Source organism: Castanea sativa, chromosome 5 (assembly GCF_040712315.1).
Source record: "Castanea sativa cultivar Marrone di Chiusa Pesio chromosome 5, ASM4071231v1".
NCBI classification, from domain to species: domain Eukaryota; kingdom Viridiplantae; phylum Streptophyta; class Magnoliopsida; order Fagales; family Fagaceae; genus Castanea; species Castanea sativa.
In genome coordinates this window covers 64,426,413-64,453,770 of record NC_134017.1, presented here as the reverse complement: position 1 = coordinate 64,453,770, position 27,358 = coordinate 64,426,413, and the positions used below count along the sequence as shown (strand labels likewise).

General features: G+C 36.6%; 2 protein-coding genes across 2 annotated transcripts; both read left to right on the top strand.

Annotated features, from left to right (window-relative positions):
• The first annotated feature begins 366 nt into the window (after positions 1-366).
• LOC142635609 (uncharacterized) lies at positions 367-798 on the top strand. Its single transcript, XM_075809746.1, has one exon. It carries the CDS (start codon positions 367-369, stop codon positions 796-798), a length of 432 nt encoding a protein of 143 aa, XP_075665861.1.
• Positions 799-7,899: 7,101 nt separating this feature from the next.
• Positions 7,900-9,399, top strand: LOC142637106 (glucan endo-1,3-beta-glucosidase 4-like). The gene is made up of 3 exons (XM_075811384.1): positions 7,900-8,077; positions 8,447-8,698; positions 9,243-9,399. Exons 1-3 carry the CDS (start codon positions 7,954-7,956, stop codon positions 9,275-9,277), a joined length of 411 nt encoding a protein of 136 aa, XP_075667499.1. The 5' UTR covers positions 7,900-7,953; the 3' UTR covers positions 9,278-9,399.
• The last annotated feature ends 17,959 nt before the right edge of the window (positions 9,400-27,358 follow it).

Sequence of the window (27,358 nt, the reverse complement as noted above, 5' to 3'; positions counted from 1 at the left end):
CCTCCAAATACACCCTTCCATTTGCTAGTTTCAACATTCTCTTGGATTTTTCTCCAAACCCTTTACCTTTCTGCTTTAGCAATGTTGCTTTTGCCTCTCTCCTCACGTACTCTAAACAAACAAACCCCTTAGATTTGGCCACACAACCTCTTCCTTTTGGATTTTGTAGCTTTGTTGCCGATTCTCATTCCCTTTTCAAATCATTTAGAATTTCATCGAACAAATAAATTTGCTTAATTTTAAGAAAAATATAAACCATACCCAATATCCTATATATACTCCTAAAGCTATTTAAGGATCCCTTAGAGGTTAACTCCACCAGCCTAGTTGAGAAGCTAAAGACCAAAAAGAGTAGTGCTTTCTCAAATGAGCAGGGAAGACCAAAATGAATCCAGTAGTACTACTGTCGTTCATTCCTCCATTGCTCTATTGCAAGAGAGGTTTAGACAGCTCCAAAGAGTGAAGGAAATGAGAGAGGAAAGAGCACTCAAGAGAATGCTCACCGAACCTAAACATAAACAGCCCGATTCCAATCCCACCATGCATTATGATCAGCCATCAAGCAGGTTGTTTTTCGACTCTGAGTCGAGCATTCCACCAAGATCACCACCCCATGTTGCACTCTCTATTTGGCCACAATCCCAAACCAATCATGCAGATTACACTAGCAGCTACAGCCAGACCCAACTCTTCGAGAACTCGTGCCCCGCAGATCATAGACCCTCTGCTCTCACTTCTTTCAATAAATTCAATGACTCTGATTCTCACCCTGATGTTGATACCTCTCTCCATCTGTAAACGACCATATATATATATATATATAGAGAGAGAGAGAGAGAGAGAGAGCTATTTCCGGTAATGTAATATTGGATGAGTCATCGCCATAATATTAGTGCTAGCTATGAGATGTGTGCTTTTCATGTTTTTCCATGAAGCTATGTATCCAAGAGTACTTTCAGTCTATTACTGTTTGTATCATGATAAAGTCCAAAAGACCAAACCCGATCAAATGGCTTAAATATTGGTAGCTCTGTTGAAAAATCATGGTGATTATTATAAAATATTAGCTTGTTACATTTTGTTCACTACTTTTGCAGTCTGATTTTTGTTTGCTATGAACAGCCCAGATCAAAACGAAGAGAGGTACGTTTTTTAACGAGTCTCTGAGACTAGTGACCCTGCAGTTTATACGTAGTTCGTAATAGATACTCTCTGTCACTGTCAACGACAAGAGGAAGAGGTTGTTCAACTTTTCCCGCGGGAGGGGTGGTGGGCTGGGCCACGGTCCAATCACTGTACCACAGTGTCTAATGTCATAGGCTCACGTTACTGAGCTGGCCAACAAACTTTCAAAATGGGTCTGAGAATCAAATCGTACATCTTTTTAATTTCAAACATTCTAGGGCACCTTTCCACGTGATAGAGTACTGGTGAAAAAAAAAAGAGTAACGAGTTGATATAAAAATAACAAACAGCTAATCAAAGTTTTTCATATAAACAGTAAAGTAGTTGTTGTGTTTTATGTAATCCTAAAATTAGTTCTTTTTCATTTTTCTAAAATCAAAATGTACATCCTTAATGAATAAACCATGTGTCCTTGCTATGTATGAGATCATAAATTTAGTTATTAAACGCATTTAACTCAACTAATAAAATTTCTAATAGTTGAATAAGAAATCTAAAATTCAATTTTTATTTACATTAAAAACTTATTAGTATTTTGGTCTAATGATAAAGAGCTATCATTAAGAGCGGACATTATAGGTCAAAACTTTCTAAAAAAAGTTATTAGATTATCAATCCAATATGATACATTAGATGTTTTAATAATTTAGAAAATAAAAGGTCAACCGGAAAAAAAAAATTATCTTAATAATTAATTAGTATACTTTGGAAAAAAAATCATGTGAGTACAATGTACCATGTGATTAATTCTGATTCTCAAAAAATAAATAAATAAATGCAATTAATCCTTTTTATTTTTTTGAGGGAGTGACTAAATTTTATAGAAAGGAAAATGTTAAATGGCAAACCAAAAACAAAGCAAAATGTCACACACAGACCAACCACTCGAGTGGAAGAAGAACATGAATGTCCCTTCGGAACTGGTCTTTGACATCATGTCCCGAATACCTGCAAAGAGTGTGGTACGTTTTAAAAGCTTATCAAAATAATGGTGTTCAACAATATTGGAGGATCCATATATTCTTCATCAACCTCCACTGCAAACGGTCCGATCATATACCAATCTCGGCATCATCCTTGGAAACCACATAGGAGAGAGTTCGTGGACATGGATTCAGTGAATCAGTTTCCTTCCACAAATCTGTCAAATTAAGAAACCCTTTGAAATCAGAAGCCAAAAACTTCTGGGGTGGGCTCGTGCAATGGCTTTGTTTGTTTGGAGTTTTTCCACGGGAAAGTAGTCAAGTACAAGACCTTGCCGTTCTCTCCCATTGAATTCCGTGGCTATAATTATGGGAAATGCGAGGGCTGCGTAAATGGATTTGGGTATGACTTGGATAGTGATAATTACAAGGTGGTACGTGACTGATGAGGAACTGAGGATTGTGCTGTGCAAGCACAACATAGTGGCAATGAAGGTTTGGTTTTGTTTCTAAGTGAGGCAGCAGTTAAACTAATGTAGTTTATAGTATGAGAAGCAAGCAATACGTGGAGAAGGTTAAAGGTTTCACGTTATTTCATTCAAGGTTTTTCAAAGATGGGAGTTCAAAGCATGGGAAATTTATTCAATACTCCCGCAATAATGCACTCTCCTATCACATAAGGAGTGGGTCTGAGGAAGCATTGCTCCGAAAGTACATAATAACTTCTCTCGAGCATAAGGGGTTTTTCACTGGATGACATTTGTATATGACTAGAACCGGTACTACCTTAAAACCAACAAAAACAATTGTCTAAGGCCCTAAATTTGAACCAATAAGAATATTTTTTGCTCTATAATAATATTAATCAAGGCCAAAAAATAAATTAGTGCATCAAAATTATTTTTCTATCAAAGAAAAAACATAAATAAAAATTTTTCGTGGGCACGTAGAGTTGATTATCTCTCTCTCATATATATATCAAAGAAAAAACAGGAAAAAAAAAACTCTTGGTGATAGTGCTCTTGACTCTTTGATCTCTATGTGGGAGTTTTTAATTAAGAGTATACCACTTATTACCCATTTGGATACAGCTTTTATGGCTGCGTTTGCGTTTTGCTTCCTCTTCTTTTTTTTTCTTTTTTTTCTTTTTTTTTAAAACCCAGCCGCAAGGTTTGACTATTCAGCCATGAACAGTGCACAAATGCACTGTTCATGGGTCCCACAAATTTCACTTTTTAACAACTTTTTTATTAAAAATGGGTCTCACGGTACTATTCACACATTTAAAAATTATTTTGCTACAGTGTTTTCAGTTTTCAGTTTTCAGTTTCAGCAAAATAAGTTCTATCCAAACGGACTCTTAGTCTCTCATACTCCACAAATAGAAAAATCTTTCTCTCTCAATAACTCAACAAAGCAAAACAAAAGACTAAAATCAAAAGGCCCAAACAAATCAAACTCAAACCTTAGATTTTTATACTCATTGTTAGAAACTTTGTCATTCTCTCCATTTAAAGTTTTAAACTCCAGCCGCTTGAAATTTGTTTGGCTTCAGATCTTTCTCCCTTCAGGTTTGGCTTTAAGCTCTCACTCTATTTCTTTTTTCTCTTTAAGCTTTTTTTAAAAAAAAAATTTTTATCATGGTAGTGATAGAACATAACACTGTCACCCACTCACCCTTTTTTATTATTATTATTATTATTATTATTATTATTATTATTATTACTCTTTCTAAACATATATCACATAGCTACTGAGAGAGTGAGCCATGTATTGTGCAAATCTTGTGCTTTGTAACTTATCAGTTATAACACGGATTAATAATTTGATGTATATCACGTCAACCAATTTGTATTGGTGATATTAATTTATAGAACTATGTAATAAATTAATTTTTATTCGTGGAGGTTTAGATTATAAAGTGGTCACAACATTAGTAAAGTTGGAACATTGGTATTGATGAATCAGGTTCTATTATTCTATACTTTAAATTTTATTTTTAAGTAAATTATAATTTTCAATTATGAATCATGTTCTGTTAATTTATAAATACTTGTTGTTCATTATAAGTGTACTAAAAAATATCTATTTGGATATAAAAAACTTCAAAAAAAAAAGATAAAAAGTTAAAAAATAAATTGAATCTAAAAAAATGATGAATGGATAAATTTGTTACTAATATTTAAATATAAAAAAATGTCACATTTAAGTTTTTTGCCTTAAACCCCAAAAGTTGTTGAGCCACCCCTGAATATGACACAAGGATTTTTTTTTTTTAAAAAAAATCGTGGCTATCTTGGGCCTGAGAATTTCCATGTGGTGCCTCAGTGGGTTTGGGAGTTTGAAACCAACTTGGGAGGAAAACTTTGTGTTTTGTATTACTGGTTTACTACCATCATATTCATATGCGTTATGTAGATCTGTATGTGATGGAGGAGTTCGGGGTGAAGAACTCTTGAGATTGTTGTGTTGTGTTGTGTTGGAAAGGACGTGTATGGGCATTTGAGGCCCATTAATTTGTTCAAATAGTGGTGGTCAAATTCTGTTCCTGCAGGAGGTCAGGATGGGAAAACTCTTTTGATATGATACGGAGGAGAATGAAGTGGATGAGGTGGAGATTCATGGTTTGCAGCAACTCTTGGGGGGCATAAATTTGTCTTTGAAACCTTCTTCAACTCAATTCTAATTGATATTTTTATGATCAATGAATAACTTGTTAAAGAGTTATTGGGTGTATAATAAATATTACTCTTACAATAAATAGTATATTTATTTTATTCAAATTCACGCATTCTTTTCATTAAACTACTTTATCTTAAATTTGTAATGTGTTTTGGATTGTCTTGTTTTAAGTTGTTGCTTTAGCAATGGCTTCTTTGGTTATACATGTGCAAGATGCACTAACATGGGACAACATTTAGCATTGTTGTGGAATTTTAAAATTAAACACTTTACTTCTTCTTAGTTTCCTTGCTATATAGATTGTATAACACACTTTAATGTTTTGTGTATAAGTTAAATGACTTATAACTGAATGGATACTTTCTCATATACAGATATTTAGGAAATACTTAAAAGTTTAAGGAAGAAAAAATTCGAACGGGTTAACGATTTATCGTAATTACCTCAAAAAAAAAATAATAATAATGTCTTGTGTACGAAGACTTGAAAAGACACTCATCAGAAACGTATAAAACAAGTGATCATATTGTACATAAAAGTATTCCATACGTGTCAGCCAACGCTTCAATGGGAGGCTACATCAAGCTAAAAGGATTCTTTGACCATTAGATCATATAACAGCTGTTAGATGTGGAATACAACTTTCACTCATAAAGTAGCAAGTTGCTTTCAATCCAATGATAAGCTGGTAACGTGTCTGGCCCTTTTTGTTAAAATAAAAGAAAAATATAAGATTTAGAATGTGTTTGGATTCAGCTTCCACGTTCAGCGTCCACGTCTGGCTTTCTTTTTTTTTTTTTTTCAGCGTGTCTGTCACTGTTCATAGGCTATGAACAGTGATGTTAGGCCAATAAACAGTGATTTTTGGCATGAACAGTACTTTTTACACATTTAAAAATTATTTTGCTAGAATGTTTTCAGTTTTCAGTTTTCAGCAATAAGTTATATCCAAACAGACTCTTAGAGAGGGAAAGAGAGAGCAAAAGAAAGCTTTATATGGTTCGGCTTGGGGTCCATGTCCACGTCAAATAATTTTTAACGACTACATATTTATTATTATTGTAAAATTATAGATCCTTTAATACAATAGGTTTAACTTAATATTAAGTCAAGTTGATTAATTAAGTCAAACAAATATGTGTAAAATAAATATAATGCAGAAAGTAAAGAACATAGAGATCTGATAACTCAGAAAAAGTAAATCGATAAAAAATATGAGAAGGATTTAACCTAGTTATCTTCAAGATAAAACAGATCCACTATAAAAGAATTAAAGTTTCTACAATAAAACTTAAACCACTAACATCTTATTGCTACCTCGAGTAAAAAACTTACTACCACAACCACGTGACAGCTCCAAGTTTACGGATTACTTCTTTCCTTTAATTCACTACAACCACAAGTTCTCCTACTTGTAACTTTAAGACTCCACTCAAAGATTTCAAATCTTTGTTAAGTTCTTTATGCAGCAACTGAAGCGATCACTAAGTTTGTTGACATCAATCTTAATCTTGATAACTCTAAGTATGTATGAAGGTAAACACCTCTAGATCTCACAAGAGATTCAAACACACAATACATCAAAAGCCTCTAAAACGTAACTAGGATTTTTCTTTTTATATGTGAAGTAAAACATAAAACCCTACACGTCAAACGGGCTTAGGTTGAGTTGAAAATTCTGCAGAAAATTAATTCTGCACAATTCTCAATCGATTGAATCTAATTTTCGATCAATCGAGCCTTGCAGAATTTGTCCACTAATTTCTATAATCACCCAATTCCAACTTTACAATAAAACATACTTTGAGCAAGCCTAAACCAAAACTCTATGTTTTGATCATGGTTTGCTAACACATTGCACATTAAAGTTCTAATACATTAGTCTATAAGGTCTTAGAACATAACAATTATGAATTGTTATTTTACTGTGAATATTAAGTGAGATATATATGAGAAGTAAAATTGACTTAGGAGAATCTTTTGATTGGACTAAAATAAAAAAACGATTAATGTTCCTTAATTTTAGTCAAACAAGAATATCAACATGTGCTAAATGCGATTCGCATCATGCACTAACATCCTCCCCCAAGCTTAAGGTAGATGTCAAATGATGCATTTGAGTTTGGAATGTAAGTACATGAAGATGCCTTGAAGATGACCATAAATGACCAAATCAGATATAAAATGGGTCAGGCATAACGTGGAATGAATCATGCAAAATGTTGATGATGACAACGGATAATGAATGAATGCCGGAAGAGGACTACTAGGGTACAAGAATAGTTGCACAAGTGACCAAAGAGCGGCTGCTCTGGCCCAGGGATGGCTGCACTAATAACCTAAGGAATATTGGCAGAGGACAATCATGATGAATCATGTGAGAGAGTTGGCAAATTTCATTTAGATTGATCCCAGAAAGATTGATTGATGTAGCTATTTGCGTGATATGATTTGAGTACCTCAAATAGGAAAATAGAACCCAAAATTGTAGTCCAAAAAAAGGGTGGGAAAGTGTCTCATATCCGAAGAAAAACAATGGCCAGAAGTGGCTAGAAAACGATGGCTAGTTGTAGTTGAGCGATGATTGGTGGTGGGTTGCTCGAAAACTATTAAGGGCCATAGAAAAATATATCTAATACCATATTAAAATAACAGTAACAAAAAATAAAAGATTTGGCATGAGAAAGAGATAATAGAAGTAAGGATTTACGAGATTCGACCTGACGAATAATGTTTACAACAGAAAACCTTTAACAGCTACATCTTTATTATTATAAATTGTTGTCTAACTATGAACCCTTAATATAATATTTATTAGAACAAAATTTGTCTTCGGTGAATCCGGTAACTGGACTAAATTTAAGGAAAATTAATGTTCCTTTTAGTCAATCAAAGATATCAACATGTCCGGAATGGGACATGGGTACACTTTTTTTCAAACACTAAATCAAAGGTGTCCGTTTTTAGCATTTCAGTAAATGATATTCAGAATCAAAATTTAGAAATGAGGGTATGTTAGGTATTTCAAAGAAAAGCTTGTCTAATGTTTTTTACGTAAGATTGAAGGAATGCATATAGAATGGTATCTCTACTTTCGTTAAAGCTGAGAGTTTCTTTGATAGTATCAAAGTTACTTGATATATAGGATTTACTGTGGGTTTTAATGTGGATGTCCAATTCTGGCTATAGATTAAGCTCCTGCAGCAGCTTCTGGAGAACAATGTCATCTGCTTTTATAAGAACTCTTCTAGCCCTGCTCCTTTTGACACTTATTCTGCAAAAATCTGGTAGAATCATCATTATCCCTTTTTTATTATAATTATTAACATGGTGGATAACGAATATGTAGCACCGTTTGATTTGCAAAACAAATTTTAGAAGGGTACAAATGCATGGTACATGGATGGATATGAAAAAAATTAAACAAAAACATATTAATTGCTCTGTCTTCATTTCAAAGCACTCTATTTTGTGCCTTGTGATATGTATACCTTTAACCTTTCACTTTATGTTAAGAAGCCAATAATTCATGTTTTTGTGTTACTTGTTAGCAGGTTGAACTTTAACGAAGTCCACAGCCCTTCATATATTATATGTGGTTCCTAATGATCTAATGCTGTGTTTAGTTATAAACTTTTTTTGGTGATTAATGTTAGATGGGCAATTTGAGGAATGGTGCATAGCTGATGAGCAGACCCCAGATGATGAGCTGCTTAAGGCCCTTAACTGGGCTTGTGGAAAAGGAGGGGCAGATTGCAGCAAAATACAAGTAAACAAGCCCTGCTTCTTACCAAATACAATAAGGGATCATGCCTCTTATGCCTTCAACAACTACTATCAGAAGTTCAAGCACATTGGAGCTACTTGCTATTTTAACGCTGCTGCAATGATCACAGATCTTGACCCAAGTAAGATATCTAAGAAATCCCAATCCCACACAACTCTTTTTTCAACTTAGATTAATAACATGATTGCAATTTTGTTTCTGTATACCTTATAGTGTCTTAATTGGACCTACTACTTATTGGAGGAAAGAAAAAGAAATCCCACTATAATTCACTATACTTCCAAGTATATTGAATGATGTGACATGGTTAGAAATTTTACTCAGGATTTCTGAAATTAGATCTTTGTCAATATAATCTTGTTGGTCAATCAAATAAATACAATAACACTGACCTATAGAAGTTGAGAATACAAGTCCATGTGCCTAAATTAAGGTATAATCCATGTGGAAATTGCTTGATTTTTGAATGGTTTGTCATCTATTTTAGAATGGATTTTGAGCAAGAGAGCTTTAGGTTGTCCTAGAAACTAGAAAGCATCCAAGGGTGGCTGGAAATTTTGTACTAAAGGCAATGAGATGACAATTGAATACATTATCTTAATTGGTTTTACTAGCATGTGTAGTGGAAAATGTCGTGATGTTTTCTTCTTTGTCTTTGGTGGCAGGTCACAAATCATGCAAGTTTGAGTATCTTCCTTGAATGAAAATATCGAGAATGTCCTTTAATTATAGCACTTGCACTGGTTTGTAACGGCAAAGGCCATGATTGATGAAAGTTTGAGTATCTTGACTGAAAATATAAAGGAACTGCATTAGATTCTCTCTCTCTCTCTCTCTCTCTCTCTCTCTCTCTAAATTTTTTAAGGTAATGCTTATTTACAAAAGTTTTTACTTTGGGAATGTCGGTAGAAGGGCTCATAATTATTTATTTAATGTGCTTTGGCATAATTTATATTTTAAATGGATTCCATTAAGTATTAACACTAACTTTTTGTTTATTTACGTAACAAGGCAGATTATATTTAAAGGTCATATCCAATGTACAATAATCTTTTTTTATAATTATTTTTTCACACTCATTGATTTACACTTCATACACACAGCGTTAATAATTTTATACGCAATGTCCAAAATTTTTAATAATGTTTACATTTAAAATGTAAAATAAGTGAAGCACACACAACATAAAATAATTACTGTACCTAAAAGAATCTGTGCCCTTTTTTTAGTGAAAGATAGAACAAAACACTCATTTTGATGAGGATTGGGAGATAATTAAGAAGTCATAGATAATTAATCATCATTGCATCAAGTAAAATTGTAAACTCTTTTTTTTAAAAGTAAAATTGTAAATTACAATTGTACCCAAAACCTTCAAAAAAATTTATAAAAAACTAATCCTGTAAAAAGCTAAACCCAGTTACCAAACACACATTTAAATTTTCAAATACTCAGCCCAACCTGCTTAACTTGTTGCATCTTCTAGGCCGTTGAGTTGGGCTCAAGTTAGCTCCATGACACTTTCAAAAAAAAAAAAACGAAGTTAGCTCAATGACCACAGACAATAATACCCGTTGATTGGTTTGGTTGTGACTCGTAGGCTCATAAATCGTAACTACTTATACCATTTACACTCATTGATCACTAGCTAATTAAACGGAAGATCAAAACAAAAAATCGAAAAATTGTTAAGCATATACTTACTGATTTAGCTTTAAATTTAGGTGGTGGTGTTGTTTACCCTCACAAAAAGCCTATATAGACTTTCAACAACGCTACATTTTGTCACAAATTTCACAACTTTTTTTTATCACAATTACATGGATTATAAAATTACAAAAGACAATCTGTTTTTGAATTGTATCAATACTTCAAATTAAATGAATCAAAGCAAAGGATGTTAAGGTGACAGATTAAATATGAGATCATTATTGACATCATTGTTGTTAATTATGAAAGAAATAGTGAAATTTGTATGCCATCAAACAAATGGAAAAAATTTCACAAACCCAAGACTCATATTACTGTTGAAAAATCCCAATATAATTGAAGAGAAGATGGAAAACCTGTCTATGAAGGAAATCATCCACTGGACACATATGGTGGGATGTTTGTGATTGTGCAGAATGTCGAGAAGAAGAAATATTTGAAGAAGATCAGAAAAGAAGAAAGAAAAAGTCTTCACAGCAGCTTCTCAAAGAAAGATATGAAGCAGGAGACCCAGAATTTGACCTCCTTGGAGAACCTTTAGGAAAGTTTGACTACTATGTCTTTTATCCCAGATCCAGAAAACAAAAACCTCCATCCCTTTCCCCATGCAAAGAAAGTCATCATCCAAACCAGCAAAACCAGAAACCACCTTTAATCCCATATTACCAGAAAGTCCTTTCCCAAATACAAAAATGTCAACCCAAGCCTCCCAGTCAAACCCACACACAAAAGCTCTTACCTTGTTATATGTTTGACCATGCATCACCCTCATACTCACAAAATTTTCCTCCTTTAGAAAGTTTTGACCACCCACAAGCCAATATTAAACATATTTGGAAAATCAAAAACCCTGTTGGAACCAATCCAAATGGAACCAAAAAACAAGTTTCCTCAGCTGAAGCAGCTCTCAATTGGCAGACAGAAAATGATGTAGCACAGAATCAAGTCCTTTCAAAGATTCTTGATAATCAACAAAAGTTTACTGAAGCAGTAAGTCATACCTTCTCATCCTCAAATTCTCTCATTGAAGATTTGAAGAAGAAAATACAGTTAGTTGAACAAGAATTGGAAACAATTGCCTCCACAGTAAAAGATTTGTCTGTCTCCTTTCCACTCATCGGGCAAAAAGAAAAAGAAAAATAGCAGTTGTTGATGCAACTCCAGTCTTTGGAAAACTCACAAAAGACAGCTACCCAAGCACTTCCAATGCAAGTCTACATGCCATACCAACCTCGTCAATCATTGTATAAAGATCTGTCCATACCTGTACCCTCACCATTTTCCCCAGTTTCCCCATACCAAAACCTCTAACCACTAAACATGACACATCTAGCCCAAAATCCTTTCAAACCATGTGGAATTTTTTCCAGCACAACAAACCCAACACCACCACCTCAACTAGAATCTCAACCCAGACCAAAACCTCAAACCAAACCACAAAAAGAACCTCCTCCCATCAAAAAAGAAAAAGAACCCTTATACCAACCACCAGATCCAACTATTGGTGCTTCCTCCAGACCCCCAGATATGAATATGTTGGCCATAAATTTTGATCCTCCAAACCCGATATCATCATTTCTCAGAACTTTAACTCTTCAAGAACCAACAGAACCCTTTGTTCTTCCGGTCATTGATGACACAGATTTAGACTCATCTGGCCATGACCTAGATGAAGTCTTCATGACTAAGCCAAAAGTAGAAGAAGAAGAAGATGATGTCTTTCGCCCTAAACAACCTCCACCTCCACCACCAATATTTCCTACACCACCTTTCATCCCTGATCACCACACAAGATTAACCTACTCATCAACCACAGATTCAAAGCACTTGTTTACCCTTGATAATAGTCCTCCTTCAAAATGGCATGATGAGATTTTCAACATGTATTCATGGTATACAGTAGAACTTCAAGCCCCAAATAATACAGTTGCCCAGATTATTGCCAAATTTGTAGCAAGACTAACAGGCAGACTGAGACAATGGTGGATTAACCTTGGAGAATACAGGCAAAGACAAGCAGCCCAGAGTAACACACTTGAGGATTTTTTCACGATCCTCCATAATGAATTTCTTGGTTCATTAGCTCATTACACTGAAGTAGCTAGAGATGAATTCCTACTGATGAAATGCTGTTCTTTTGAAAGAAAAGATTTGGAAAAACATTTTGACAGAATGTCCAGCAGATACTACGCCTTTAATGGCATGGATGATGTGAATTTCAAGCACACTTTCTTGAACTCATTCCCAGAACCACTTGGTGATGAGACTCTTCGTATGATGAATCTTCAAAAAATCACCCTGCAGCAAGCCTCTTTAGGAGAGATTTATCAGCATGTCCTTATTGCTTTGGAAAAACTTTGCAATCAAAGAAAGTTTCTTTCAGAGATTGACAAGATCCACAACAAGCTTAAAGACAATTGCAAAAGGAAAGATTTGTAGATCAAGTGCTATGACAAAACCTGTTCTTGTCCAACAAAAAGAAGAGATCATTACAAGAAGTACTCTTGGAAGAAGAAACATTCTCATCCAAAGAAGAAATTTTTCAGAAAAAAGAAATGGAAGTTTCTCAGAAGAAAGCAGTTCAAAGGCAAAACTTCAAAAGTTTGTTTTGTATGTAGAAAGCCCGGTCATTTTGCAAAAAATTTGTCCAAAGAAAGCAAAAGCAGCAAAGCTTTTGGAGCAACCCCAGATTCATGCAGATGATACTCCATTTTCGGATGTTGAGTCACTCTTTTCCCTTGATGATGATTATTCCCCCCAAGCCTTGGTAGTCATAGCTTATTCAACCTCAGAAGATGAATCAGATTCAATCATTACTAATGATTCAGACCCAAAAATCCAAACAATATACACATCTCAGCCTCTTATAGCCCCAATAATTGGCCCCACACCAATAGCCCAAGTTCACATCCTCCTTGATACCTACTCCAGACCCATCCTAGTGATAGCTTTGTTTGATACAGGAGCAGCAGCAACAATCCTTCATCCTAAGATTTTACCAGAAGATTTTTGGTTACCCCATCATCAGATGTTCAGAGCAGCCAATGGAGAAACATTCCTGATCACCCAGAAAAGCAAACCCATTCACATTAGAATCTTCCCAACCCTTACCATTAAACACCAAGTCCTTGGATCCCCCCTCACAAGCAGAGACCTCCTCATAGGATTTAACCTCCTTCACCAGATACCCAGCCTCAGATGGTCCTCAAAAGGCCTCTTGCATAAACAACATCTTCTCACATGGACCCAGGTACCACATTTGTTCTCAATAAACCCTTTTGACTCCTTGAAAGCCCAGATTATCAATGAATGTTGTGCAACCACCCATTCAGAATTCCTCCTCAAAAACCCAAATTCTTTGTGGAAAAACTCAGCCTTTTTCATAACCCTCCCCTTCAAAAAGAATGAAGATGTTAACCCTACAAAAGCTAGTCATAGAGGTATGAACCCAGAACACTTTTCCCTAGCTAAGCGTGAGTTAGCTACCCTTCTTTCAGAAAACCTCATTGAACCCACAACTTCTCCATGGGCATATGAAGCCTTCTATGTTAACAAGCATGCAGAACAAGTTCGAGGAAAGCTCAGATTGGTAATCAATTACCAAGATCTTAATCATTTCCTTGTTGATGACAAGTTTCCACTACCAAACAAAAGTGCTCTCTTCCAGCATCTTTCCAATGCCAAAGTATTTTCAAAGTTTGATCTCAAAGCAGGATTTTGGCAATTAGGAATCTATCTAGAAGAAAGATACAAGACAGCATTTTGCATTCCAGACCACCATTATCAATGGACGGTAATGCCTTTTGGCCTTAAAAATGCTTCATCCCAATTTCAAAAAACAATGGTAACTCTGTTTCAACGACTGTTGTCAAATGCATTGATCTATGTAGATGATATACTCCTATTCTCAAAAGATGCAGATTCCCATGAAAAATTGCTTACTGAATTCTACAATTTAGTAAAAGTTCAGGGGATAATGCTTTCAGAAAAGAAGATGGTCATAGGAGTATCCTCTATTGATTTCTTGGGAGTAAACATTTCAGATGGAAAGTACACACTGCAGCCTCACATAGCGGTCTCTCTCAGTGAATTTCCAGATACACTCACCAGCACCAAACAGATCCAACAATTTCTTGGAATTGTTAAATACATGTCAGATTTCATTCCAAAAATTTCCAGACACAGAGATTGTTTGTCCAAGTTGTTGAAAAAATCTCCTCCAGCATGGAATTCAGTTTATACAGAAGCAGTTCAACAATTGAAAAAATTGGCAGAAAAACTTCCCCCTTTGCAGATTCTAGGAACAGGAAAAAGAATTCTACAAACAGATGCAAGTGATGAGTATTGGGCAGCAGCTCTCTTTGAAGAAATTGATGGTAAGAGAAACATTTGTGGATACAAAAGCGGTGCATTCAAGCCTTCAGAACTCCATTATCATTTCACTTTCAAAGAAATTCTGGCAGTTAAACATGGCATTGAAAAGTTCCAGTTTCACCTTTTTGGTCATAATTTTCTTGTAGAAATGGATATGTCTTCTTTCCCAAAGATGCTACAGCTCAAAAGAAAAATGCTTCCCCATCCCCAGTTACTCAGATGGTCAAATTGGTTTTCACAATGGTCCTTCCAAGTCAAACACATCAAAGGTACAGATAACCTTATCACTGATTACCTTTCCAGAAAGCCTCCAGTCCTCCATGCCACAATAATTCCTCCACCCTTATGTGTATACCCAATAACAGATCCATCCTCATCCTCAGGCCCTTCTTCATCCTTTGACCCTTCTACTTCATCCTCTGATGATATCATGAACATGATAGAAACCCTTCCCCCAGACATAAAAGACCAAATAAAAACCCTGACCCTCCAAGCTAGATCCAAAAGAATCATTCGAGTCCTCCATGATTACCTTAAACAACACCAAAGCCATTTCCTTGCCATTTTCCCAGATATTGAACAACCATGGAAAACCACATTTGCATTTTGGATAACATATTCGAATGTTGCGCATTACCTTTACATGTGGTATTTACTCAATGAGTACTACTTGTGCATTCATTTTGAACCACGATTCTACTCATACACTTTTCCTCATGAAAATAAATATTTTCACAAATTTTGGCATGAAATTTTGAAAAATGATGCTCATGATGGTCAATGGTCCAAGTATCACAAAACAGATCACCCCTGATTTAGTCACAAAATCATTTCAGCATGTCTAGTAGCTAAGCTGAACTCCAAAAATAATGTTCAAGCAGAAGGAATTGTTCACCCTCCAGAAGTACATTGGGTAACAAATGCCGACGGAACTATTCACAGACACGGACGTATCTTGGATATCCTGTCACTATTCACTCACAATGGCAGAATCCCTCAATCAAGGAATCCTTCCAGACATTGTGCCAGCAGACCCAGATGTTTGCCGACAGCAATGGCCCCATCAACACCATTGGGAAATGCCCAGTCCTTTTGACTTTGATGATCCTTATTACCATAACCATGATCCAGATGCAGACATTGATGAAGAATGGTTCCAAGGAAGAAATGATTAAAGTAAGTTATGTACAAAAGATATATGCAAAAAAATAAAAAATAAAAAAATAATTTGTGGGACCCACTTTTGTTTTGGTGTGTTTTCCTTTTGCCGTCACACTTCCTTCAAGAGTTCAACTATGTTCATGCATGATGCTTCGTCGTTTCCCTCAATGCCATAATTCCCATTGTCAGAAGAGAATCCTGCAGAAGAATAATTCCTACCCATTCAGAAGACAGCTGGCCCTGCATCATCACAAATCTTCGACAACTGTAAAGAAAGAAGTCAGAATTCACATTTCTCCACTGTAAATTATTTTGTCATTTTGTAAAATATTTGCCTATAAATAGGCCGTTTGTATCCTTAGTTCAGCAGAGGGAGTTTTAGAGAGAGTTTTAAGAGTTGAAAGAGTGGAGAGACTTAGAAAAAATTCTAGAGTTAGAGTTAGCCAGTTTGTGTAATATTTCCCAGTTTATGTCTTCCAGTCCTGTAAAAAACTTGTTCAATCTAATAATATCCCTTAGTTTGTTGTATCTTGTTCTATGTTCTATTCTATATTTTTCTGTCATTTTCTATATTATTTTAGCAATATATGCCATTAATAAGCTTCCATGATCTTCTTACACTCCCATTATCCAGACAGCATGTTCGTCTTGTAGTTGTAAGTCGTCCTTATTCTCCTTCATCAATTCTACTTTCCCGTAGCTTCCTTCTTCATGTTTTAAGTATAGTTTTCCTTTGTATCCTAGTTGTTCTTCGTCACTTTCTTCCTTTGTATTTTCCTTGGTTTTCGTCACTTTCTCTTAGGTCTTCGTCACTTTCCCCTGCAATTGGTATCAGAGCCATACAGCTCAAAACTGCTATGCAACACAAAACTGCTAAGGCCTTGCAACCAGTTTCACTCTCCTTTGATTAGTATACTTGAATTATTGTCCTGATTAGTATGCTCTGTGATTTACAGTTGCCACTTATTGTGGATCCTCTGTGAAAATCACATCAGAACACTGGATTTGATAATCAAGTAGAACACTAAGGGGTTGTACTAAAAGTGTTAGAATTATTTTTCCTGAGTCATCTAGTGGACGTGAGCCTAGGAGTGGCGTTTTAGTCCTGTCAAACCTCAGGAAAACAGTTCTTCATTTTAGAAACTATCATGGCTAGTTCATCATCCTCAGCAGTCACTGATACCATTACCACTTCTTGTGATCTTTCCCTTCGTAAATCTACTGCAAATAGATTAGACTATTTATATGAAATATCCCATGTCCTTGAAGATAGTAAAATACCTATTACAGATTTCCCTATTGTAAATCCCTACACCGTGTTTGATAAAACTCAAAAAACCTTCAAAAAATCCATAAAAAAGTTTCTAGGTCCTTCTCATCCTTCTAGTGTAAAAGAATATGTCCAAGCCTCAAAGTTCGACCAGTTTAATATTCCAGCTAGTGAAAAAGAAAGCTTTATCACTCTTGCTCTTCCCAGAGAGTTTGTTATTCCATGGTAAAGACAAGGTTATACTCACCTCCATTTTGATGCAGTAAGACTCGCACTCACTTTTCATGGCAGAAAAGGACTCCCTATAGCTTCTAGAATTGCTCTTCTTGATTCTAGATTTTTCGAATACCACAATGCAGTTATAGGAACTGTCTAAACCACACTCAATGCGGGAACAGTCTTTGTCACCCTTTTCCCCAATTTCAACATGTCTCTCAAAGACCCTCACCTTTGTGATGCTCTTAAAGTCCAAGTCCAGATTGCAGGAGCTTCTCAAGTGCATGATACTTTTGCAACTACACTTCACTATAAGCTTGCCTAAAGACTCCAAAACCATGCTTTTGACCTAGCTATACCAGAGATAGCCGAGTCCAATGATGCTCTTTTGATTCAAGTTGATCCAGGCATGACGCCTATGTGCACATTTGTTCCAAGACAGTTGAACAAAGATCAGATGAAAAAACTCTTTCCAGAGTCATGGATCACAAAATATGAGACTCTTCATCAGGCATCTCAGCCAATCCAGTCCAACACTCATTTCTTCATCAGAAACCAGAATGGTGATGTTGAAGTTAGGTTCATGACAGCCACACCAGAAAATGAAGAAGTTACAGTCTTTCCTACAGCAATGATCCAACCAGTCTCTTATGAAGGTCTTGATGGTCTTCAGATTAAAGCATTTAGAGAAGAAGGAAAACCTGTCTATGAAGGAAAATCATCCACTGGCCACATATGGTGGGATGTTTGTGATTGTGCAGAATGTCGAGAAGAAGAAATATTTGAAGAAGATCAGAAAAGAAGAAAGAAAAAGTCTTCACAGCAGCTTCTCAAAGAAAGATATGAAGCAGGAGACCCAGAAGTTGACCTCCTTGGAGAACCTTCAAGAAAGTTTGACTACTATGTCTTTTATCCTAGATCCAGAAAACAAAAACCTCCATCCCTTTCCCCATGCAAAGAAAGTCATCATCCAAACCAGCAAAACCAGAAACCACCTTTAATCCCATATTACCAGAAAGTCATTCCCCAAATACAAAAATGTCAACCCAAGCCTTCCAGTCAAACCCACACACAAAAACCCTTACCTTGTTATATGTTTGACCACGCATCACCCTCATACTCACAAAATTTTCCTCCTTTAGAAAGTTTTGACCACCTACAAGCCAATGTTAAACATGTTTGGAAAATCAAAAACCCTGTTGGAACCAATCCAGATGGAACCAAAAAACTAGTTTCCTCAGCTGAAGCAGCTCTCAATTGGCAGGCAGAAAATGTTGTAGCACAGAATCAAGTCCATTCAAAGATTCTTGATAATCAACAAAAGTTGACTGAAGTAGTAAGTCATACCTTCTCATCCTCAAATTCTCTCATTGAAGATTTGAAGAAAAAAATATAGTCAGTTGAACAAGAATTGGAAACAATTGCCTCCACAGTAAAAGATTTGTATGTCTCCTTTCCACTCATCGGGCAAAAAGAAAAAGAAAAAAAGCAGTTGTTGATGCAACTCCAGTCTTTGGAAAACTCACAAAAGACAGCTACCCAAGCACTTCCAATGCAAGTCTACATGCCATACCAACCTCGTCAATCATTGTATAAAGATCTGTCCATACCTGTACCCTCACCATTTTCCCCAGTTTCCCCATATCAAAACCGCCAACCACTAAACATGACACATCCAGCCCAAAATCCTTTCAAACCATGTGGAATTTTTTCCAGCACAACAAACCCAACACCACCACCTCAACTAGAATCTCAACCCAGACCAGAACCTCAAACCAAACCACAAAAGGAACCTCCTCCCATCAAAAAAGACAAAGAACCCTTATACCAACCACCAGATCCAACTATTGGCGCTTCCTCCAGACCCCCAGATATGAACATGTTAGCCATAAATTCTGATCCTCCAAACCCGATATCATCATTTCTCAGAACTTTAACTCTTCAAGAACCAACAGAACCTTTTGTCCTCCCAGTCATTGATGACACAGATTTAGACTTGTCTGGCTTTGACCTAGATGCAGTCTTTATGATTGAGCCAAAAGTAGAAGAAGAAGATGATGTCCTTCGCCCTAAACAACCTTCACCTCCACCTCCACCACCAATATTTCCTACACCACCTGTCATCCCTGATCACCACACAAGATTAACCTACTCATCAACCACAGATTCAAAGCACTTGTTTACCCTTGATAACAGTCCTCCTTCAAAATGGCATGATGAGATTTTCAACATGTATTCATGGTGTACAGCAGAACTTCCTGGTGTACCGCAGAACTTCAATTACCAAGATCTTAATCATTTCCTTGCTTATGACAAGTTTCCATTGCCAAACAAAAGTGCTTTCTTCCGGCATCTTTCCAATGCCAAAGTATTTTCAAAGTTTGATCTCAAAGTAGGATTTTGGCAATTAGGAATCCATCCAGAAGAAAGATACAAGACAGCATTTTGCATTCCAGACCACCATTATCAATGGACGGTAATGCCTTTCGGCCTAAAAAATGCTCCATCCCAGTTCCAAAAAGCAATGGTAACTCTGTTTCAACCACTGTTGTCAAATGCATTGATCTATGTAGATGATGTCCTCCTATTCTCAAAAGATGCAGAATCCCATAAAAAATTGCTTACTGAATTCTACAATTTAGTAAAAGCTCAGGGGATAATGCTTTCAGAAAAGAAAATGGTCATAGGAGTATCCTCTATTGATTTCTTGGAAGTAAACATTTCAGATGGAAAGTACACTCTGCAACCTCACATAGCGGTCTCTCTCAGTGAATTTCCAGATACACTCACCAGCACCAAACAGATCCAACAGTTTCTTGGAATTGTTAACTACATGTCAGATTTCATTCCAAAAATTTCTAGACACAGAGATTGTTTGTCCAAGTTGTTGAAAAAATCTCCTCCAGCATGGAATTCAGTTCATACAGAAGCAGTTCAACAAGTGAAAAAATTAGCAGAAAAACTTCCCCCTTTGCAGATTCCAGGAACAGGAAAAAGAATTCTACAAACAGATGCAAGTGATGAGTATTGGGCAGCAGCTCTCTTTGAAGAAATTGATGGTAAGAGAAACATTTCTGGATACAAAAGCGGTGCATTCAAGCCTTCAGAACTCCATTATCATTCCACCTTCAAAGAAATTCTGGCAGTTAAACATGGCATTGAAAAGTTCCAGTTTCACCTCCTTGGTCATAATTTTCTTGTAGAAATGGATATGTCTTCTTTCCCAAAGATGCTCCAGTTCAAAAGAAAAATGCTTCCCCATCCCTAGTTACTCAGATGGTCAAATTGGTTTTCACAATGGTCCTTCCAAGTCAAACACATCAAAGGTACAGATAACCTTATCACTGATTACCGTTCCAGAAAGCCTCCAGTCCTCCATACCACAATAATTCCTCCACCCTTATGTGTATACCCAATAACAGATCCATCATCATCCTCAGGCCCTTCTTCATCCTCTGACCCTTTTACTTCATCCTTTGATGATATCATGAACATGATAGAAACCCTTCCCCCAGACATAAAAGACCAAATAAAAACTCTGACCCTCCAAGCCAGATCCAAAAGAATCATTCGAGTCCTCCATGATTACCTTAAACAACACCAAAGCCATTTCCTTGCCATTTTCCCAGATATTGAACAACCATGAAAAACCCCCTTCGCATTTTGGATAACATATTGGAATGTTGCGCATTACCTTTACATGTGGTACTAACTCAATGAGTACTACTTGTGCATACATTTTGAACCACGATTCTACTCATACACTTTTCCTCATGAAAATAAATATTTTCACAAATTTTGGCATGAAATTTTGAAAAATGATGCTCATGATGGTCAATGGTCCAAGTATCACAAAACAGATCACCCCCGGTTTGGTTACAAAATCAATTTAGCATGTATAGTAGCAAAGCTGAACTCCAAAAATAATGTTTAAGCAGAAGGAATTGTCCACCCTCCAGAAGTACATTGGGTAACAAATGCCGACGGAACTATTCACAGACACATGGACGTATCTTGGATATCCTGTCACTATTCACTCACAATGGCAGAATCCCTCAATCAAGGAATCCTTCCAGACATTGTGCCAGCAGACCCAGATGTTTGCCGACAGCAATGGCCCCATCAACACCATTGGGAAATGCTCAGTTCTTTTGACTTTGATGATCCTTATTACCATAACCATGATCCAGATGCAGACATTGATGAAGAATGGTTCCAAGGAAGAGATGAATAAAGTAAGATATGTACAAAAGATATATGCAAAAAAAAAAAATTGTGGGACCCACTTTTGTTTTGGTGTGTTTTCCTTTTGCCGTCACACTTCCTTCAAGACTTCAACTATTTTCATGCATGATGCTTTGTCCTTTCCCTCAGTGCCATAATTCCCATTGTCAGAAGAGAATCCTGCAGAAGAATAATTCCTACCCATTCAGAAGACAGCTGGCCCTGCATCATCACAAATCTTCGACAACTGTAAAGAAGGAAGTCAGAATTCACATTTCTCCACTATAAATTATTTTGTCATTTTGTAAAATATTTGCCTATAAATTGGCCGCTTGTATCCTTAGTTCAACAGAGAGAGTTTTAGAGGGAGTTTTAGAGAGAGTTTTAAGAGTTGAAAGAGTGGAGAGACTTAGAAAAAATTCTAGAGTTAGAGTTAGCCAGTTTGTGTAATATTTTCCAGTCTATGTCTTCCAGTCCTGTAAAAAACTTGTTCAATCTAATAATATCTCTCAGTTTGTTGTATCTTGTTCTATGTTCTATTCCATATTTTTCTGTCATTTTCAATATTATTTTAGCAATATATGCCATTAATAAGCTTCCATGATCTTCTTATACTCCCATTATCCAGACAACGTGTTCGTCTTGTAGTTGTAAGTCGTCCTTATTCTCCTTCATCAATTCTACTTTCCCGTAGCTTCCTTCTTCATGTTTTAAGTTTAGTTGTCCTTTGTATCCTAGTTGTTCTTCGTCACTTTCTTCCTTTGTATTTTCCTTGGTTTTCGTCACTTTCTCTTAGTTCTTCGTCACTTTCCGCCGTAATTGGTATCAGAGCCATACAGCTTAAAACTGCTATGCAACACAAAACTACTAAAGCCTTGCAACCAGTTTCACTCTCCTTTGATTAGTATACTTGAATTATTGTCCTGATTAGTATGCTCTGTGATTTACAGTTGCCACTTATTGTGGATCCTCTGTGAAAATCACATCAGAACACTGGATTTGATAATCAAGTAGAATACTAAGGGGTTGTACTAAAAGTGTCAAAGAATTATTTTTCCTGAGTCATCTAGTGGACGTGAGCCTAGGAGTGGCGTTTTAGTCCTGTTAGACCTTAGGAAAACAGTTCTTCATTTTAGAAACAATCATGGCTAGTTCATCATCCTCAGCAGTCACAGATACTATTACAACTTCTTGTGATCTTTCCCTTCGTAAATCTACTGCAAATAGATTAGACTATTTATATGAAATATCCCATGTCCCTGAAGATAGTAAAATACCTATTACTGATTTCCCTATTGTAAATCCCTACACTGTGTTTGATAAACCTCAAAAAACCTTCAAAAAATCCATAAAAAAGTTTCTAGGTCCTTCTCATCCTTCTAGTGTAAAAGAATATGTCCAGGCCTCAAAGTTCGACCAGTTTAATATTCCAGCTAGTGAAAAAGAAAACTTTATCAGTCTTGCTCTTCCCAGAGAGTTTGTCATTCCATGGCAAAGACAAGGTTATACTCACCTCCATTTTGGTGCAGTAAGACTCGCACTCACTTTTCATGGCAGAAAAGGACTCCCTATAGCTTCTAGAATTGCTCTTCTTGATTCTAGATTTTTGGAATACCACAATGCAGTTATAGGAACTGTCCAAACCACACTCAATGCGGGAACAGTCTTTGTCACCCTTTTCCCCAATTTCAACATGTCTCTCAAAGACCCTCACCTTTGTGATGCTCTTAAAGTCCAAGTCCAGATTGCAGGAGCTTCTCAAGTGCATGATACTTTTGCAGCTACACTCCACTATCAGCTTGCCTACAAACTCCAAAACCATGCTTTTGACCTAGCTATACCAGAGATAGCCCAGTCCAATGATGCTCTTTTGATTCAAGTTGATCTAGGCATGACGCCTATGTGCACATTTGTTCCAAGACAATTGAACAAAGATCAGATGAAAAAGCTCTTTCCAGAGTCATGGATCACAAAATATGAGACTCTTCACCAGGCATCTCAGCCAATCCAGTCCAACACTCCTTTCTATTCAGAAACCAAAATGTTGATATTGAAATTAGGTTTATGACAGCCACACCAGAAAAGGAAGAAGTTACAGTCTTTCCAACGGCAATGATCCAACCAGTTTCATATGAAGGTCTTGATGGTCTTCAGATCAAAGCATTTAGAGAAGATGGAAAACCTGTCTATGAAGGAAAATCATCCACTGCACATATGGTGGGATGTTTGTGATTGTGCAGAATGTCGAGAAGAAGAAGTATTTGAAGAAGATCAGAAAAGAAGAAAGAAAAAGTCTTCACAGCAGCTTCTCAAAGAAAGATATGAAGTAGGAGACCCAGAAGTTGACCTCCTCGGAGAACCTTCAGGAAAGTTTGACTACTATGTCTTTTATCCCAGATCCAGAAACAAAAACCTCCATCCCTTTCCCCATACAAAGAAAGTCATCATCCAAACCAGCAAAACCAGAAACCACCTTTAATCCCAAATTACCAGAAAGTCCTTCCCCAAATACAAAAATGTCAACCCAAGCCTCCCAGTCAAACCCACACACAAAAGCCCTTACCTTGTTATATGTTTGACCATGCATCACCCTCATACTCACAACATTTTCCTCATTTAGAAAGCTTTGACCACCCACAAGCCAATGTTAAACTTGTTTGGAAAATCAAAAACCCTGTTGGAACCAATTCAGATGGAACCAAAAAACAAGTTTCCTCAGCTAAAGCAGCTCTCAATTGGCAGGCAAAAAAATGTTGTAGCACAGAATCAAGTCCTTTCAAAGATTCTTGATAATCAACAAAAGTTGACTGAAGCAGTAAGTCATACATTCTCATCCTCAAATTCTCTCATTGAAGATTTGAAGAAGAAAATGCAGTTAGTTGAACAAGAATTGGAAACAATTGCCTCCACAGTAAAAGATTTGTCTGTCTCCTTTCCACTCATCGGGCAAAAAGAAAAAGAAAAAAAGCAGTTGTTGATGCAACTCCAGTCTTTGGAAAACTCACAAAAGGCAGCTACCCAAGCACTTCCAATGCAAGTCTACATGCCATACCAACCTCGTCAATCATTGTATAAAGATCTGTCCATACCAGTACCCTCACCATTTTCCCTAGTTTCCCCATACCAAAACCTCCAACCACTAAACATGACACATCCAGCCCAAAATCCTTTCAAACTATGTGGAATTTTTTCCAGCACAACAAACCCAACACCACCACCTCAACTAGAATCTCAACCCAGACCAGAACCTCAAACCAAACCACAAAAGGAACCTTATCCCATCAAAAAAGACAAAGAACCCTTATACCAACCACCAGATCTAACAATTGGTGCTTCCTCCAAGCCCCCAGATATGAACATGTTGACCATAAATTCTGATCCTCCAAACCCGATATCATCATTTCTCAAAACTTTAACTCTTCAAGAACCAACAGAACCCTTTGTTCTTCCGGTCATTGATGACACAGATTTAGACTTATCTGGCCTTGACCTAGATGAAGTCTTCATGACTGAGCCAAAAGTAGAAAAAGAAGATGATGTCCTTCACCCCAAACAACCTCCGCCTCCACACCCAATATTTCCTACACCACCTTTCATCCCTGATCACCACACAAGATTAACCTACTCATCAACCACAAATTCAAAGCACTTGTTTACCCTTGATAACAGTCCTCCTTCAAAATGGCAAGATGAGATTTTCAACATGTATTCATGGTGTACAGCAGAACTTCAAGCCCCAAACAATACAGTTGCCCAGATTATTGCCAAATTTGTAGCAAGACTAACAGGCAGACTGAGACAATGGTGGATTAACTGTGGAGAATACAGGCAAAGACAAGCAGCCTAGTATAACACACTCGAGGATTTTTTCACGATCCTCCATAATGAATTTCTTGGTTTATTAGCTCATTACACTGAAGTAGCGAGAGATGAATTCCTACTGATGAATTGTTGTTCTTTTGAAAGAAAAGATTTGAAAAAACATTTTGACAGAATGTCCAGCAGATACTACGCCTTTAATGGCATGAATGATGTGAATTCCAAGCACACTTTCTTGAACTCATTCCCAGAACCACTTGGTGATGAGACTTTTCGTATGATGAATCTTCAAAAAATCACCCTGCAACAAGCCTCTTTAGGAGAGATTTATCAGCATGTCCTTATTGCTTTGGAAAAACTTTGCAATAAAAGAAAGTTTCTTTCAGAGATTGATAAGATCCACAGCAAGCTTAAAGACAATTGCAAAAGGAAAGATTTACAGATCAAGTGTTATGACAAAACCTGTTCTTGTCCAACAAAAAGAAGAGATCATTACAAGAAGTACTCTTGGAAGAAGAAACATTCTCATCCAAAGATGAAATTTTTCAGAAAAAAGAAATGGAAGTTTCTCAGAAGAAAGCAGTTCAAAGGCAAAACTTCAAAAGTTTGTTTTGTATATACAAAGCCCGGTCATTTTGCAAAAAATTGTCCAAAAAGAGAAAAAGCAGCAAAGCTTTTGGAGCAAGCCCAGATTCATGCAGATGATACTCCATTTTCAGATGTTGAATCACTCTTTTCCCTTGATGACGATTATTCTCCCCAAGCCTTGGTAGTCATGGCTTATTCAACCTCAAAAAATGAGTCAGATTCAAACATTACAAATGATTCAGACCTAGAAATCCAAACCATATACACATCTCAGCCTCTTATAGCCCCAATAATTGGCCCCACACCAATAGCCAAAGTTCACATCCTCCTTGATACCTACTCCAGACCCATCCCATTGATAGCTTTGTTTGATACAGGAGCAGCAGCAACAATCCTTCACCCTAAGATTTTACCAGAAGATTTTTGGTTACCCTATCATCAGATGTTCAGAGTAGCCAATGGAGAAACATTCCTGATCACCCAGAAAAGCAAACCCATTCACATTAGAATATTCCCAACCCTTACCATTAAACACCAAGTTCTTGGATCCCCCCTCACAGGCAAAGACCTCCTCGTAAGATTTAACCTCTTTCACCAGATACCCAGCCTCAGATGGTCCTCAAAAGGCCTCTTGCATAAACAACACCTTTTCACATGGACCCAGGTACCACATTTGTTCTCAATAAACCCTTTTGACTCCTTAAAAGCCCAAATTATCAATGAATGTTGTGCAGCCACCCACTCAAAATTCCTCCTCAAAAACCCAAATCCTCTGTGGAAAAACCCAGCCTTTTTCATAACCCTCCCCTTCAAAAAGAATGAAGATGTTAACCCTACAAAAGCTAGTCATAGAGGTATGAACCAAGAACACTTGTCTCTAGCTAAGCAGGAGTTAGCTACCCTTCTTTCAGAAAACCTCATTGAACCCACAACTTCTCCATGGGCATGTGAAGCCTTCTATGTTAATAAGCATGCAGAACAAGTTCGAGGAAAGCTCAGATTGGTAATCAATTACCAAGATCTTAATCATTTCCTTGCTGATGACAAGTTTCCACTGCCAAACAAAAGTGCTCTCTTCCAGCATCTTTCCAATGCCAAAGTATTTTCAAAGTTTGATCTCAAAGCAGGATTTTGGCAATTAGGAATCCATCCAGAAGAAAGATACAAGACAGCATTTTGCATTCCAGACCACCATTATCAATGGACGGTAATGCCTTTCGGCCTAAAAAATGCTCCATCCCAATTTCAAAAAGCAATGGTAACTCTGTTTCAACCACTGTTTTCAAATGCATTGATCTATATAGATGATATCCTCCTATTCTCAAAAGATGCAGAATCCCACGAAAAATTGCTTACTGAATTCTACAATTTAGTAAAAGCTCAAGGGATAATGCTTTCAGAAAAGAAAATGGTCATAGG

Coding starts and splice junctions, on each gene's coding strand:
- LOC142635609 (XM_075809746.1), top strand. CDS start 367: ATGAGCAGGGAAGACCAAAATGAATCCAGTAGTACTACTGTCGTTCAT.
- LOC142637106 (XM_075811384.1), top strand. CDS start 7,954: ATGTGGATGTCCAATTCTGGCTATAGATTAAGCTCCTGCAGCAGCTTC. Junction 8,078..8,446: donor ACTTATTCTGCAAAAATCTG/GTAGAATCATCA, acceptor GATTAATGTTAG/ATGGGCAATTTGAGGAATGG. Junction 8,699..9,242: donor GATCACAGATCTTGACCCAA/GTAAGATATCTA, acceptor CTTTGGTGGCAG/GTCACAAATCATGCAAGTTT.